Here is a 16,873-nt window from a genome sequence, read left to right on the forward strand (position 1 = left end):
AATAGGTGGCACTAGAGTCTCTGTCCTCATCCTCTCTGAATTGGCTACTCGCATACTCTATCATCTGTGTTAAATTGGCAATATCTTTAGCTCCCCCGTGGTCTATGTGTAAACTGCATGTCAGTGTGATTTCATGCTAATATAATAATATCTAGTATTTATTATATATTAGATAATAAACCTCCTACAAGTCAGGGAACTCCAAGATGACTTCTAACGTTCTCTTACCATTTTCCATCATTTATTAATTTACAATATGGAGTACTTTATACGTTTTAATGTGTTTTTAATGAATATTGGTTTAACAAATTGACTTAAAAACACATATTTTGAAAAAGGTATGCAACAAAATGAGGTGTGATCTAAGATGTTCTGCAGCAGCTGAAGAACTTCTTTGTAAAGAAAGAAGGAGCACTAAAAATAAGTCCCATAGTGTTTGGCACATGAGAATGACCAGCTTCTGCTAGTGCCGGCATTGCCCCACTCATTTCTGAAAATCTAGAAAATTGGACATTACTAATAAACAGATTCTTTAAAATTGAATAAGAAGAAAATGGTGGAAGAAGGACAGCAAGCTGTGATGAATGATTAACTGGACGAGAACACGTTCTGCATATCGAGGATATCTGCACAGAAGTAGGAAAAAGGAAGGAAACGGTTTCTTAAAGAAGATCTGTCACCAGATTTCACTATACAAAAGGCATACATTATTACATCGATATCGTAGACCTGATGGGGCAGATGTGCTTATATTCAAAATCAATATTAAAATGTCTGCATAATTCAAAGTTTTTCAGCTGGATATTAAAATGATAATTTTTAATGTTCCAAGCTCTGTACTTAAAATATAAGGATTAAAAACTCTGATATTGATTTTTAAAGTAAGTACATGTCACTCTTTGATGTTCTTCAGTAAGGAAGAGGGGCTTCAAACTGTAGCAGGAACTAGGACCCTAACTATCCCTGACCCAGTGGTACTCTTGAAGGTAGAGAGGCCTGGGTCTCCGACCTTGCTATGTTCCTGTTGAAACCTAATCTATCCTCTTCCCCACCCCATGAGACATGGGACAGAAATGAAAGGTAAAAAAGACACAAAGACAGCGATATCAGAAAACCTCTATCATATGATGGTGATGTAAATGAGCAAAATAAATAAGCAAAATAAATATAATTTATATATCAGTTTTTTTCTCCAGGAGGCAATGGGGTGTAGGATGGATTGGGGGCTAAATAAATTACATGAAAAGCTAACAACCACTGTAGTCCCAGCTCACCGCATTAATCCCTGACAGCTGCTGTCCCATGTTCATGACGATGATAGATATAAGCTGCCAGCGAAGCGGCCGAAAAGAGCACAGGTTCCCAACTGACAGACGTCCTTCCGCCTTCTCCGATTGGTCTTCTTGATACATTTCCTTTATTTCGTTATCTACGTCATCGCAGCCCCTCAAACGCTGCAGTGCTTGGAGGAGGAAAATACCAGTCATCTTCAAGAATCCATGACATGTGCATGTCGCGCCTCACCTATCGACAGCCCTGCGTATGTGGTAGTGAAACTCAAGATGGAGAAGAGACAGGACATTGCGTGGAGCCATTTTCTGACCTTGTACAGGGCGACTGTATCTCTAGACTTGCTATTTACACTTTTATAATTTTACAGGGACTTTAAACCCTTGTCTCCAATTTAAAAAACGAACAAACTGAGCTTTATTCCAGGTCTAGTGTGTAGTCTCCGCCGCTACTCCCAGCGTCTGTCTTTGTGGACTCTAATTGAATTGTAAAGAATGGGCTTCATGCCACAAAGTGACCATTTTCGGCAATTGCACGCATTATATAACACTCACCCTTCTTGGCTTCATCTTCTTTGCCTTTTTGCAGCAATGTGTATCTTGGACTTTCAGGGAAGAAGGGCAGGAGTATCAGCTGCATCACAGCAGGGATTCCCGTCAGTGCAAGAAGTATGGGCCAACCTGCCGCAGAATCGCAGAGGATTATTGGAGAAACCAACCTACGCACAAGAGCAGATCTGCTCCTATATCACTGAGAAGCAGATATGGTAACTATCACGTGTACAATTAGGAAACACAGCAGTGATCGTTTCCTAATTTTGCCATTTCTTACCATTTGAATTCCCAAGAATTACGCGGATTCCAAATATCTGTGCCATAAGGATACCGATAGTGATCAATAGCTGGGGCATCACACCAATAGCTCCGCGGAGATTTTTAGGGGACATCTCACCAAGGTACATTGGGACAACATTGGAGGACAGACCTGAGACACAAGAAGCTCATTAGATATGGCTGTGATGGAATAGTCCACCCCCTATTTATATGTTCTGTTAGGTCATATGCATGTTATGGAGTGGGATCTTTACTGGAGATCCCTCTCTGTCAGTCTGAGAGAACAGTACCTCTTATCTGGCGGATTCACCATTTATAAGAGTGGTAGTCGTAAATACTATAGTTTCCCTGGGGTGGCAATAATGTAACACTGACAGGAGCTACCTCTGGGCATAACAGATGATCCCAGAATTGGCAAGGCGTTATTATGACATACCCTGGAAAGCGGATATGTCATCAGAATTCACAACACAAACTGTATCCATTATTAATTAGATCTCTTGGACCTGATGAGGCAGGTGCACATACTGTGCAATCCACATCTTATTGGCTGTATAATCATGTTTGAAAGTTTTACCTTATGATATGCAAATGTTCATCATCTGGAGCTGGACTCATAAAATCCCAGTCTTAAAGGGGTTGTGTCAACTTCTTAAAAGAGTAAAATTGCAAAGTGCTTGTAAAAACAAGAAACAGCGCAAATTACTTTCTCAAGAACGGAGGGATTTTTAATTGTTATAGTTTACTGCTCATTACTTAGGTTACCAACTATCACTGCTGACTGGCAGAGGTGGACAATTTCCTAACAATGAGCGCGCTTACCAGCTGTTTGATGTAGAGCTTGCAAGCGCTGCTATGAAATTGGCTAGACTGCTGAGTCCAGCCAGCATCAGTGTCACTGCACAACTGTGATGCTGTATGAACAAAGCTACCTCTGCTAGCAGCACCTATGGGAGCACAGTTCAGATCAGCGGTGCAATTACTTTGATGGTCGCAACTGTCAATCATCAGGGGCGCACCACCCACCCACCTCCAAGCAAGAAGCCGAGAGACAGATTAGCAGTGTATCTGAAGAAAAAGATTAGAACAGCACTATATTATCAGAATGATACAGACAATCCGATATGAAATTTCAGAGTAAATACACCAGCCTTATTGGGTCCAAGAGATGTGTTTAATAATGCATGCAATTTGTCTTGTGATATCTAGTGGTAGACCTGAAAATTCAGGCTTATATCTTAAATCTTTATAGGTCAGCAATGTCTTACCAGCACAGATGCCGATTACTAAGCGGCTGGCAATGATGACTTCAAAAGACTTGGACAGAACACTGGTTCCCATTAATATAGCCGGGACAATGGAAAAGATGTTGTTCACAAGCAAAGTGCCTTTTCTGAGGAAGATGGAAGAAATGTTTATATACATTGAACAGACTGACTTACATAGCGGATCCTGCTAATACACATTGCGATAGGGCTTAATGGAACTTGCATTCTTACCTGGAGCAGATAACCAAAACCATATAATTTACAGCTTTTTATAAAGCTAACAAATTGTATGCACCTGTTAGTCAGCCATCATGTCTTAATCAACAGTTCCCTACACAGTATGACAGCCCCACACAGTATGATTGCCCTCATTGTCCCTTACACACAATATGATGGTCCCCACAGCCCCCCACACAGTATGATGGCCCCCTCACTGTATGATGGCCTTCACAGCCCCACACAGTATAATGTCCCCACAATCCCCATACAGTATGATGCCCCCCATAGTCCCCCACATACAGTATGATGGCCTCCACAGTCCCCTCCCCACACATTATAATGTTCCCACAGTCCACCTACACAGTATGATGCCCCCACAATCTGCACACACAGTATGATGATCCCCACAGTCCCCCACACACACAATATAATGCCTCTACAACTGCCTACACACAGTATGAGGCCCCCACAGTTCACCCCACACATAATAATGCCCCCATAACCCGCAACATAATATGATTCCGCCTGTAAGATTGCTCTCACTGAGTGTATTGGGGGACACTCGCTTGGCTCAGGATTAACATAGTCAGGCACGTTTTTTTACACAAAACAGTCAATACGGTTTATTAAAGTGTCATAAACCGGGTTTGCATAGTTCATATTATACATTTTATGAAACACAACAGGCACCAACTGGTGATATTAACTTGCAACTTTATCTTAAACACTTCATATACGGCTTTGTCTCACAGACACTAAACATGCTGGACCTCTCACTTCGCCCAGTTATCATGGGTGTCCGTACGCCGTACACTTCACCAATGTCCCAAGTCACATACAGCGCATATGACCCTGGGTCGTGGTCTCTAAACACGCTGAACCTCACTTCGTTCAGTTGCCATGGGAGACCACACAGTTCATAGACTCTCACAAGCACCAATAGTCAATGGTACCTTAAGGGAGCTCCTGCTCCACCTGCTGACTCCTCGTCAGTGCTCTCTCCTGGGGAAACTGCCTTTACGGGGTTCACCAACTTGCCTGGCCGGCACACAACAGTCAGTCCAGAGCCACCGAAGGACGATAGCTTCCCCAACATAGACCATCCAGAATCATAGTCTTACTGTGTGCCATTCAGGACGTGCATCCCACATGGGACCGTCCAACACACTAGCATCTGCTCCTCAGGATTCCTACTCCCAGGAAATCAAACACATGAACCGCACATGTGACCTGTCCGGGTGCTATTCAGGACCTCGTTCAACACCCCAGGCATATGACCTGTCCAGGTGCTTTTCAGGACCTCGGTCCAACACCCCAGGCATATGACCTGTCCAGGTGATATTCAGGACCTCGGTCCAACACCCCATGCCACCAGGTCTGAAGCCCCACCATGTGCTCTTCAGGACTCCTACTCCCAGGAAATCCAACACAGGCTTCCAGGACCTTGCACCATTAGCATGTGCTCTTCAGGACTCCTACTCCCAGGAAATCTAATACATACTTCCAGGACCTTCACCACTCAGGTCCAAACACTGGAACCACACAGGAACATGTGACCCACACCCTGGTCACATTATATACCCTTAACCACTCCCTCAGGTGGGAGTGTGGATGTGTGGCTAGTTTGTCCCGCCCATCTCACACAACTAGCCTAGTAAGTCTCCCTTACAACTACACCATACATATACACACTCTTGAGGGACTACAGGTCCCAGAACAACAACATTGCATCAGACTTACCATGCAGACTCCCTCTGCGACACATATCGGCCACTCACAATTCTGCCAATCAGTGTTTCACCACCATTATAACAACAGATATGCCTCCATGCATATCCCAAGGAGCACACAGCGCCCCCTAGCTGCCACAGTGGTCACTGCATCACACCCCATACACAGTATGATGCCTCTACAGCTGCCTACACAAAGTATGAGGCCCCCACAGTTCACCCCACATATAATATTGCCCCCATAACCGGCAACATAGTGTGATTCCCCCATACACAGTATGATGCCTCTACAGCTGCCTACACACAGTATGAGGCCCTTACAGTCCACCCCACACATAATAATGCCCCCATAACCTGCAACATAGTAAGATTCCCCCACAATCCCCCACACACAGTATGATGCCCCCACAGCAGCCCACACACAGTATGAGGCACGATCTAGTGATGTAATTGCACGTCTTGCATCGAATGTCAGAGACACAAGCTGAATGGTGGAGCTGGAAGTCAACGGCTACCATTATATTCACATTTATCAGCATCCTGCCAATGCAAATAATTCCAGGCAGAAAATCCACAACACTCACCGCAACGTAAAAGAAAGTGATATATTCCACATGTGGTACAGGAATGTGGTCCAACATGTCTATGGGCGTTACGCGAAGCCCCTACAAGGTATCCTAGTATGCCATGAGTGCCATGGATTTCCTGCCTGTAATTATTTAATATGTGGACGTTATCTTTTATGACGTGAGAATCATCTAATGACGGAGCAATCGATCCAGTTGCACGTGAGTGACTAAGAATAATGTTGTGACAGGATGTAGAAGTGCCAGCCTAGTTCCTCTAGTCTGCATCATGCGAATGCAAATATTGGTAAAATCACTATGTCTGGCAAGGTGTGGGGGGTGATGGTGTGGTGTGACCCTCGGGCCAATTTTCCCAGCACTTTGCCAAATTCCGTATTATGGGATCTGAACTCAAGGCATCGGCTGCATGCTATTTACCTATGTATGTACAGCAAGTCTTACAACATATTCCTGCTCCTCTTGTATCTATCTCTAAAATGGCATTGAGAATTAATTAAAAATTCTATGAATTAATTATATATGATGCATAAATGTCTTCCACAGTATTTACACGCTCACCTGCCGATTTTGTTGACCATAGGACCCACCAATAAAGACCCGAAGAATCCGCCAAGTGGATATAAAGAGACTGTGAGAGACCACAGTATAGTCTCTAGGTCTTTACTCAGCCAGGAGCCATAACGGTCAAGGTAAGTTTCATTATAAAAGTTTTGCATAAACTGAAAAACAAAACAAAACAAAACAAAGGAAAATATATTTAGAAGTCTGTAAATACATAGAAAAGATCATACTTTCCAGTATCCACTAGAGGGTGCTAATGCTCTGGTTATATGTAATCAGGTATCGGAGAGAGCGGGTCATCTTACTGTATAGGAGACTGAAAGTACAGGATAACCTCCGCCTGCTACTATGAAGATCTGGCTGACAATTGGGGCAGTTACAAATAAGTTCTAATCACCTAATGCTCTTGATGATCAAAAATTTTCCAATATTTTCAACTTTTAACCGTGTAAACTTTTGCTTGTTTTATGGAAAAAAAAGAATTTTTAGAAAATAAAAAAGACTGATGTGGAGAAACGGGGTCAGTGGGTGCTCTCGTCCGCTGACCCGGCTGTCTTTAGCAAGACTGCATGGACCAGGGCTCCTACCACTGAGCGCCCACTCTATCTCCTGGTGGGTAATACACTACACAGACAACACAGGGTTAAAGTAAAACAGTGTGGCAATACTTTATTGAACCAAAACACACAATAGCAAACAGAACAATGTCAACAATTACCCCAACATAGTGCACATGACAGGGTCTTAAGGTACCGTCACATTAAGCGACGCTGCAGCGATAGCGACAACGATGCCGATCGCTGCAGCGTCGCTGTTTGATCGCTGGAGAGCTGTCACACAGACCGCTCTCCAGCGACCAACGATGCCGAGGTCCCCGGGTAACCAGGGTAAACATCGGGTTACTAAGCGCAGGGCCACGCTTAGTAACCCGATGTTTACCCTGGTTACCAGCGTAAAATGTAAAAAAAACAAACACTACATACTCACACTCACGTCCCCCGGCGTCCGCTTCCTGCAGTGACTGAGCGCCGGCCCTAACAGCACAGCGGTGACGTCACCGCTGTGCTGTACTTTCACTTTTACTTTACGGCGCTCAGTCAGTGCAGGAAGCAGACGGCAGGGGACGTGAATGTAAGTATGTACTGTTTGTTTTTTTTACATTTTACACTGGTAACCAGGGTAAACATCGGGTTACTAAGCGCGGCCCTGCGCTTAGTAACCCGATGTTTACCCTGGTTACCAGTGTAAAACATCGCTGGTATCGTTGCTTTTGGTGTCAAACACGACGATACACGCCGGTCTGACGACCAAATAAAGTTCTGAACTTTTTTCAACGACCAGCGATATCACAGCAGGATCCTGATCGCTGCTGCGTGTCAAACTAAACGATATCACTAGCCAGGACGCTGCAACGTCACGGATCGCTAGCGATATCGTTTAGTGTGACGGTACCTTTAGGGTACTGTCTCACAGTGGCACTTTGGTCGCTACGGCGGCACGATCCGTGACGTTGCAGCGTCGCTTGATTATCGCTCCAGCGTCGTAGACTGCGGTCACACTTTGCAATGCACGGCGCTGGAGCGATAATTTCATGACGTAGTTGCGATGTAGAAGTCATACGGGACATTGGGAATATCGTGCACACCTTTGTTACACGCTGCGATCATGCCGCCACAGCGGGACACTTGACGACGAAATAAAGTTTCAAACGATCTGCTACGACGTACGATTCTCAGCGGGGTCCCTGATCGCAGTAGCGTGTCAGACACAGGGAGATCGTAAGTATATCGCTGGAACGTCACGGATCGTGCCGTTGTAGCGACCAAAGTGCCACTGTGTGACAGTACCCTTATTCTTCCGTTGTCTCGCCGGGATATTGGTAGATGTTATATCAGAGCTCCCGGAGTCGCTATTCCACCTGTGATATACACACAGAGAAGAGGTAACGACAAGCGTAGGGAGATGACCAAGAACTGTCCATAGAGTCCATACAAGGTCCAAAGCCAGTTGACATGAGAGTTACCACTTGGCTTATCTGACCATCTCCATGGAACCAGGCGAGCAGTGGGTCCCAAACCTGGCTTTCGCCAAACATATCCATGGTTCAGAGATGGTCACTGGATCAGATCTGTGTTCTTCCAGCTGGAGCTGAAAACCCCTAGGTTTTTTCCTATAGAATCCTAGATCAGTGTCCCTCGTGATGGTGCCATGATGAATTGGCTGCAGTCCTTTCTCTTGTCTGTTGGGTGGTTTGCAGAATGTCTGGCTGATAGCTCTGTGTTACTTCAGTCTCACAGGATGTGATCTCTGAGTCTTTTTATACCCAAGGCATGTAACCTATTTTTAGAATTACCCAGGGTCCTTCAGTCCAACGTCAAGATAAGGTAAACAATGGTGATGGGATCAAGTAGCACTATTAGCATATCAGCACGCATCAATAAACAAAGCTTAACACACCCTATGTACAGTCACTACAGACTAAGGGTACCGTTAAGGTACCTTCACACTAAACGATATCGCTAGCGATCCGTGACGTTGCATCGTCCTGGCTAGCGATATCGTTTAGTTTGACAGGCAGCAGCGATCAGGATCCTGCTGTGATATCGCTGGTCGTTGAAGAAAGTTCAGAACTTTATTTGGTCGTCAGACCGGCGTGTATCGTCGTGTTTGACACCAAAAGCAACGATGCCAGCGATGTTTTACACTGGTAACCAGGGTAAACATCGGGTTGCTAAGCGCAGGGCCGCACTTAGTAACCCAATGTTTACCCTGGTTACCGGTGTAAAATGTAAAAAAACCAAACAGTACATACTCACCTTCGCGTCCCCCGGCGTCCGCTTCCCACACTGACTGAGCGCCGGCCGTAAAGTGAAAGCACAGCACAGCGGTGACGTCACCGCTCTGCTGTTAGGGCCGGCACTCAGTCAGTGCAGGAAGCGGACGCCGGGGGACGTGAAGGTGAGTATGTACTGTTTTTTTTTTTTACATTTTACACTGGTAACCAGGGTAAACATCGGGTTACTAAGCGCGGCCCTGCGCTTAGCAACCCGATGTTTACCCTGGTTACCCGGGGACCTCGGCATCGTTGGTCGCTGGAGAGCTGTCTGTGTGACAGCTCTCCAGCGACCAAACAGCGACGCTGCAGCGATCGGCATCGTTGTCTGTATCGCTGCAGCGTCGCTTAATATGACGGTACCTTTACACTAAACGATTTACCAATGATCACGACCAGCTATACGACCTGGCCGTGATCGTTGGTAAGTCGTTGTGTGGTCGCTGGAGAGCTGTCACACAGACAGCTCTCCAGCGACCAACGATGCCGAGGTCCCCGGGTAACCAGGGTAAACATCGGCTTACTAAGCACAGGGCCGCGCTTAGTAACCCGATGTTTACCCTGGTTACCATTGTAAATGTAAAAAAAAACAAACAGTACATACTTACATTCCGGTGTCTGTAACGTCCCCCGCCGTCTGCTTCCCGCACTGACTGTGAGCGCCGGCCGGCCGTAAAGCACAGCACAGCGGTGACGTCACCGCTGTGCTGTGCTTTTACTTTACGGCCGGCACTCACAGTCAGTACTTTTGGTAGTGTGGACAGGTGCCAAGTACTGCTGGAGAATGACATGTCCATCTCCAAAAAGCTTGTAGGCAGAGGGAAGCATGAAATGCTCTAAAATTTCCTGGTAGACGACTTCGCCGACTTTGGTCTTGATAAAACACACTGGCTCTACACCAGCAGATGACATGGCTCCCCAAACCATCACTGATTGTGGAAATTTCACTCTAGACCTCAAGCAGCTTAGATTGTGGCCTCTCCACTCTTCCTCCAGACTCTGGGACCTTGATTTCCAAATTAAATGCAAAATTTACTTTTATCTGAAAACATCACCTTGGACCACTGAGCCACAGTCCAGTTCTTCTTCTCCTTGGCCCAGGTAAGACGCTTCTGGCATTGTCTATTGGTCATGAGTGACACAAGGAATGTGACACTTGTAGCCCATGTCCTGGATACATCTGTGTGTGGTGGCTCTTGAAGAAATGTCTCCAGCAGCAGTCCACTCCTTGTGAATCTCCCCAAATTTTGAATGGCCTTTTCTTAACAATTCTGTCATGGCTGCGGTTATCCCAGTTGCTTGTGCACCTTTTTCTACCACACTTTTTCCTTCCAATCAACTTTCCATTAATATGCTTGGATACAGCACTCTGTGAACAGCCGGCTTCTTTAGCAATGACCTTTTGTGGCTTACCCTCCTTGTGGAGTGTGTCAGTGACAGCCTTCTGGACATCTGTCACATCAGCAGTCTTCTCCATGATTGCGGAGCCTACTGAAACAGGCTAAGGAACCTTTTTAAATGCTTAGGAAGCCGTTGCAGGTGTTTTTTGTTAATTATTCTAATTTACTGAGATAATGTCTTTTTGGTTTTCATTAGCTGTAAGCCATAATCATCAACATTAACAGAAATAAACGCGTGAAATAGATCATTCTGTTTGTAATGACTATATATAATACCGTATATACTCGAGTATAAGCCGAGATTTTCAGCCCAAATTTTTGGGCTGAAAGTGCCCCCTCGGCTTATACTCGAGTCACGGTCGGCGGGTGAGGGGGAGAGGGCGCCCGAGGCATACTTACCTAGTCCCGGCGATCCTGACGCTCCCCCTGCCCGTCCCACGGTTTCCGGGTGCAGCAGCTCTTCCCCTGTTCAGCGGTCACGTGGGACCGCTCATTAGAGAAATGAATAGGCTGCTCCACCTCCCATAGGGGCGGAGCCGCATAATTCATTTCTCTAATCAGCGGTGCCGGTGACCGCTGACAGAGGAAGAGGCTGCGGCACCGGAGACCAGCTGTCCGGGGGAAGGAGCGGGACGCCGGGAGCAGGTAAGTATTACATATTCACCTGTCCGCGTTCCACACGCCGGGCGCCGTGCCATCTTCCCGGCGTCTCTCTGCACTGACTGTGCAGGTCAGAGGGCACGATGACGCATATAGTGTGCGTGCCACCCTCTGCCTGATCAGTCAGTGCGGAGAGATGCCGGGACGGGACGCGGAGGAGCTGCAAGCAAGACAGGTGAGTATGTGTTTTATTATTTTTATTGCAGCAGCAGCACAGCTATGGGGCAATAATGGACGGTGCAGAGCACTATATGGCACAGCTATGGGGCAATAATGGACAGTGCAGAGCACTATATGGCACAGCTATGGGGCAATAATGGTGCAGAGCACTATATGGCACAGCTATGGGGCAATAATGAACGGTGCAGAGCACTATATGGCACAGCTATGGGGCAATAATGGTGCAGAGCACTGTATGGCACAGCTATGGGGCAATAATGAACGGTGCAGAGCACTATATGGCACAGCTATGGGGCAATAATGGTGCAGAGCACTGTATGGCACAGCTATGGGGCAATAATGAACGGTGCAGAGCACTATATGGCACAGCTATGGGGCAATAATGGTGCAGAGCACTATATGGCACAGCTATGGGGCAATAATGGTGCAGAGCACTGTATGGCACAGCTATGGGGCAATAATGGTGCAGAGCACTATATGGCACAGCTATGGGGCAATAATGGTGCAGAGCACTATATGGCACAGCTATGGGGCAATAATGGTGCAGAGCACTGTATGGCACAGCTATGGGGCAATAATGGACGGTGCAGAGCACTATATGGCACAGCTATGGGGCAATAATGGTGCAGAGCACTGTATGGCACAGCTATGGGGCAATAATGGTGCAGAGCACTATATGGCACAGCTATGGGGCAATAATGGTGCAGAGCACTATATGGCACAGCTATAGGACAATAATGAATGGTGCAGAGCACTATATGGCACAGCTATGGGGCAATAATGAACGGTGTAGAGCACTATATGGCACAGCTATGGGGCTATAATGAACGGTATGGAGCATCTATTTTTATTTTTGAAATTCACCGGTAGCTGCTGCATTTTCCACCCTAGGCTTATACTCGAGTCAATAAGTTTTCCCAGTTTTTTGTGGCAAAATTAGGGGGGTCGGCTTATACTCGGGTCGGCTTATACTCGAGTATATACGGTATATGACTTTCACTTTTTGTATTGAAGAACAAACATAAATTAACTTTTTGATGATATTCTAATTTTGTGAGAAGCACCTGTATATATACATACTCTGAGGTCAATAGGGAAGTTTTCTATTACTGCTTATGTACCATCTATAGGAGCGCTCCAGTATTTAAGGGGATATTCCAGAGAGAGTCCATCCAGGATTTCCCTGCAATACCCATTAAGTATGGGTTACTCACAGGAGCCGGAGAATTTACTGAAGCCACATTATATCCATACTGGAAAGACGATCCAATGGTCGACACCAGGGTGACAAGAAGGAGGACTGACGTCAGCTTCTGTGAACCGAATAGGAATCAGAACATTAGAATAATGTCGAGTCGTCACCGATTAAATATCAGCTGAAAATAAAAAACATACAAAGATTGAATGACAGATATCTAGTTTCTAATATTTAAGAACTTAGAACTTATTTTAGATATATCCTACTGGATTCAGTCCTGCCTACTGTCACTCATGAGAAAGCCCATGAAGAAGCCTTTTGCAAATCAGTGCACTGGGGAAGGGAAGGAGTAGTCCTAATGCTCTGACACGCCCCAATGCACTTTTAGCTTGATTTGCATATGGCTTCTACATTGCATTTCTCATGACTTGCATTTCAGAAATGTGCCAAAAAGGTATCATTGTTTCGGGGGATAGCTATATCCCTATTTCCAGATGAAAAAAAATGTGCTGATTATGGGATATTATGTAACATATGAATTTAGGTGGGGCACCATTTCTTGAATAGTTATATTTAAATGAGATTGTAATTTGACAACTTTACTTTTTCTCATTTCCTAATGTCTATCTCAGTGATGCAGCGTGGGTAGGCAGCGATTAGGATGAGGCAAGTGTTTTGTGCCCCAATCTCTAATTTGGAGAACTCCATAAAGACGGTCCAACATTACGCCCCTTTCCCCCCCCAAGTACACCAAGTGTAATTTAAGTAACATTCCAATATAATTATGGTTTGTACTTTGAGTTTTTAGGTTTTTTCTCTTTTTTTTAAGTCAGACATAAAGGAGCCGATTCATTAAAGGGTTTATGTCTCTTTTGAAATTTTGTGCATTTTGGCATTTTCATGCCAGTCCTGGCAAGATCCGCTAAAGTGGGTGGAGCAAGGGCGGGATGGTGTGGCACCCACCTGCCAAATTCATCATGTGTAGCACCATTTTAGAGGTTTACTTTACTCCAAAAATATTACTTGAATATCTGATGAGATGAACATAATGAATTTGGCACATCTTACCCCGCCATGCCCATTCATTAAGATTGGCATGTACAATGCTAGTCTTAATGAAACAACCTCATAGTTTTAAAAATAAAGTTATGTCATTATATTTTTATTCTTATTTTTTTATTACGGTACATTTTTTAAATTTAACACTTGTATTACCCTAACCTTATCCCTAGCTAGAACCCTTGGCCTAAAAAATTCTCCAAAACGATAGTACTAATCATAGCCTTACCTAAAACCATTACTAGGGTTAGAAAATGTGTAATAACAGAATAGAAGCTCTTAATAATGAAGACAGTGTTAAGTGCACACCATTCAATAGCAAACAGAAGGGTGATTATATCTCACACACTGAAAAACCTGCTCTAAGTTATGGTGGGGGCGTGTTCTACTTCTCCTGTGTTGCTGCCTGCTTATAATTGGTCAATATCATACATGGAGAAGAAATACACACCCCCAGTGAAAACTATCTGATAACCTATTTTACTGTATAAGTTAACTCATTAGGTGCCAAATGCATTGATTGCTCATATTTCCTTTTCATTCCGGTCTGCTGCCATTTTTACATCATGCGTTCAGTTCATGAAAAATTTGGTGAAAGGTCCTCTTTAACAATCTTCTGACAATAGCATAAGGAGGATATATGAGGCACAAAATGAACAGTCAGTTCTTGATGTTAATATGTTAAATGCAAGAAAAATGGGCAAGTGTAAGGATTTGAGCAACTATGACAAGGACCAAATTGTGATGGCTAAGTAACAGGGTCAGAGCATCTCCAAAATTGCTGGAGGAATGTGACAAATTCAGGATAATAAATTGACCTCTAAAATCTAATATATCAATTCAATTCAGCATCACACAAGTCCAATTCTTAGAGGCGGTATGTCAGGCCTTAAAGGATCTGCTTTTATAAGGGTTTTACATTTTTTATGGCATAGTCATCCTGTGTTTAAGAAAGTCCAAAAATTAGCGCTACTTACCCCCTGCCGATCCAGCATTGCCTCTCCACCACTGTACCCGTTTGGGCTCAGCAGTCATGCTGATGTAGATGGCCCAAGACCACTGAGCCCAGTGATTGACAGCAGCAGTGACATGATGTAGTCTTAACATGACTGCTACAGCAATGTCAATAAAGTCTGTATCAGCGACAGAGAGGCAGGGCATAATAACACCAACTGTCTTATTTGTTCACATGGGATGCCTATGCCATATAAAAAGTAGACCTGGAAAACCCTTTTAATGTTGTTGTGCCAGATACAACGGCACCCCTTCACAGGACTTGTGGATTCCATGTCTCAGTGAGTCATTACTATTTCATTGGCAAATGTAGCAAATGTAAGGTAGGTAGAATTAATTCTATCTATCCTATTGTTACCATATTACCAGTTAAACACATTTTTGGATAAGGGTGGAGTTCTTCTTTAAACTTTATTAGTAAAGACAAATAATCATAGTAAGAAAAGTACAAATAACTGTACTAAGAAAACTTCTTAAAAGAGAATAATCACTAGCAAATACATGAAATGGGTCATAGGTATTGGGGTACACATGCCCCTGATCATCACTCACCTCTTTCTTCTCTATGAATATCACAGGATCCTCATTTTCTGTCTCCTGCGCCATTAGCGCTGTACCCCTGTGAACGCTCGCCTTGCACTCCTCAGTCCAACACTGAAAAAATAGAGAAAGTGAAAAGAGACTTTGTTCTGAACCTTTGGCCATGTTATCAAATCAGGCGACATTAACTGTTTTGTTTTGTAGGCTTTTTTCTGACTGGGGACATTGCCAAAATTCACTATAGTAAATAGTAACAACTAGAATATAAATTAGTGATAAAAAGTGCAGCTATTGGGCTGCTGGAGTGTAATGATGGGTTTATCACTAGGTTTAGGTTATTTGTGCCTTTTTAGTGTAACTTCAGGTTGAACATGCAATTTCATACTACTTAATTAGCAGAAGTTCTCCAGATACAGGAGCAATATTGGTGATGGTGACTCTTGGCATGTAAAGCTCCCCATGCCCCTTTCTTAAGGTCAGCCCTATCCTCAGGATAGGTGATAACTTGCTGAATTCTTGGCATATAAAGCTACCCATGCCCCTTTCTTAAAATCAGTAGGGGCCCCAGCTTTATTCTCAGGATAGGTGATAAGTTGCTAAACTCTTGGCTTAAAGCTACCCATGCCCCTTTCTTAAAATCAGTAGGGCTCTCAGCCCTATCCTCAGGATAGGTGATAACTTGCTGGCAGAGATCCCAATCAGTCCCAAGAACGGGACTTTATACTGTGCATGTACACCTCTGTGAAATTCATCTTTCCCACTGGGAATTTAAGACTCCCGTTTTCAAGATCAGTGGTGGTCTCACAGGACTAACCACTATCGATCAGCAAGTTATCACTCTAGTTGATTGCTAAAGATGAGCCGATCAATTTTCGGGACTCCAGTCCAGCATCCAGGTCAGTGCTACCGGGCAGCCAGCCAGTAGTCCCATGAATTTTCTACCTTCCAGCGTCCCCGGGATCACATTTGATTTGTCAAGGCTGGCGCAAAGTCATCTGGGCAATGCTTTGATGCTCCGAGGGGAACACTGAAAGGTAAAAGATTTGTGGGATTACTGTCTAGCAACAAAGTACCAATGACCTGGACGCTGGACCAGACAATCGATCCACTCATCTCTAGTGACAGCTTATAATTTTAACGCATGAGCAACAGCTACAAAAAGTCTAACTGGATGATGTAAATGGCAACTGTGTTTGTACTTGTGAGTAGATGAAATTCAGAAAGTCTCTTTAGCTCTGTCTTGATTAAAAAGCTGTCACACGGGTACTGGGTAGACTACAGCTGATTACCCGGGCCCCTGCGATATCCCTCAGACTAGGGAAAACCCTGTCTGTCCCTCTCCCAGAATTTACACTGATGGTGTGCTTGTCTGGGCCACCAGGCCTGACCCTGACTCCTGTTTCAGTCCTATGCTGAAACCTCCACCCGCCGCCCAGTGATAAGACCACACACCTACCCCTATAGAAAGCACAGACAGGGAAAACTAAAAACGCACCAGGCC

The 16,873-nt window shown here is 44.6% G+C and overlaps 1 protein-coding gene across 3 annotated transcripts in view; it reads right to left on the reverse strand.

Moving 5' to 3' along the window:
- Positions 1-16,873, reverse strand: part of SLC2A5 (solute carrier family 2 member 5) — a 65,170-nt gene that overhangs the window by 44,882 nt on the left and 3,415 nt on the right. For 2 of the 3 annotated variants that reach the window (XM_077250051.1, XM_077250053.1), the window contains exons 2-8: positions 15,385-15,486; positions 12,776-12,874; positions 6,486-6,646; positions 3,392-3,516; positions 2,122-2,274; positions 1,845-1,970; positions 1,275-1,462 (exon numbers count right to left, since the gene is read on the reverse strand). In XM_077250051.1, coding sequence (XP_077106166.1) covers positions 1,275-1,462; positions 1,845-1,970; positions 2,122-2,274; positions 3,392-3,516; positions 6,486-6,646; positions 12,776-12,874; positions 15,385-15,438 — 906 coding nt within the window. In that variant the 5' untranslated portion in view covers positions 15,439-15,486. Of the gene's footprint in view, positions 1-1,274; positions 1,463-1,844; positions 1,971-2,121; positions 2,275-3,391; positions 3,517-6,485; positions 6,647-7,475; positions 7,495-12,775; positions 12,875-15,384; positions 15,487-16,873 lie in introns of those variants that run through there. The other variant, XM_077250052.1, reaches the window with a different exon arrangement.

Source organism: Ranitomeya variabilis, chromosome 4 (genome assembly GCF_051348905.1).
Source record: "Ranitomeya variabilis isolate aRanVar5 chromosome 4, aRanVar5.hap1, whole genome shotgun sequence".
Taxonomy (NCBI): domain Eukaryota; kingdom Metazoa; phylum Chordata; class Amphibia; order Anura; family Dendrobatidae; genus Ranitomeya; species Ranitomeya variabilis.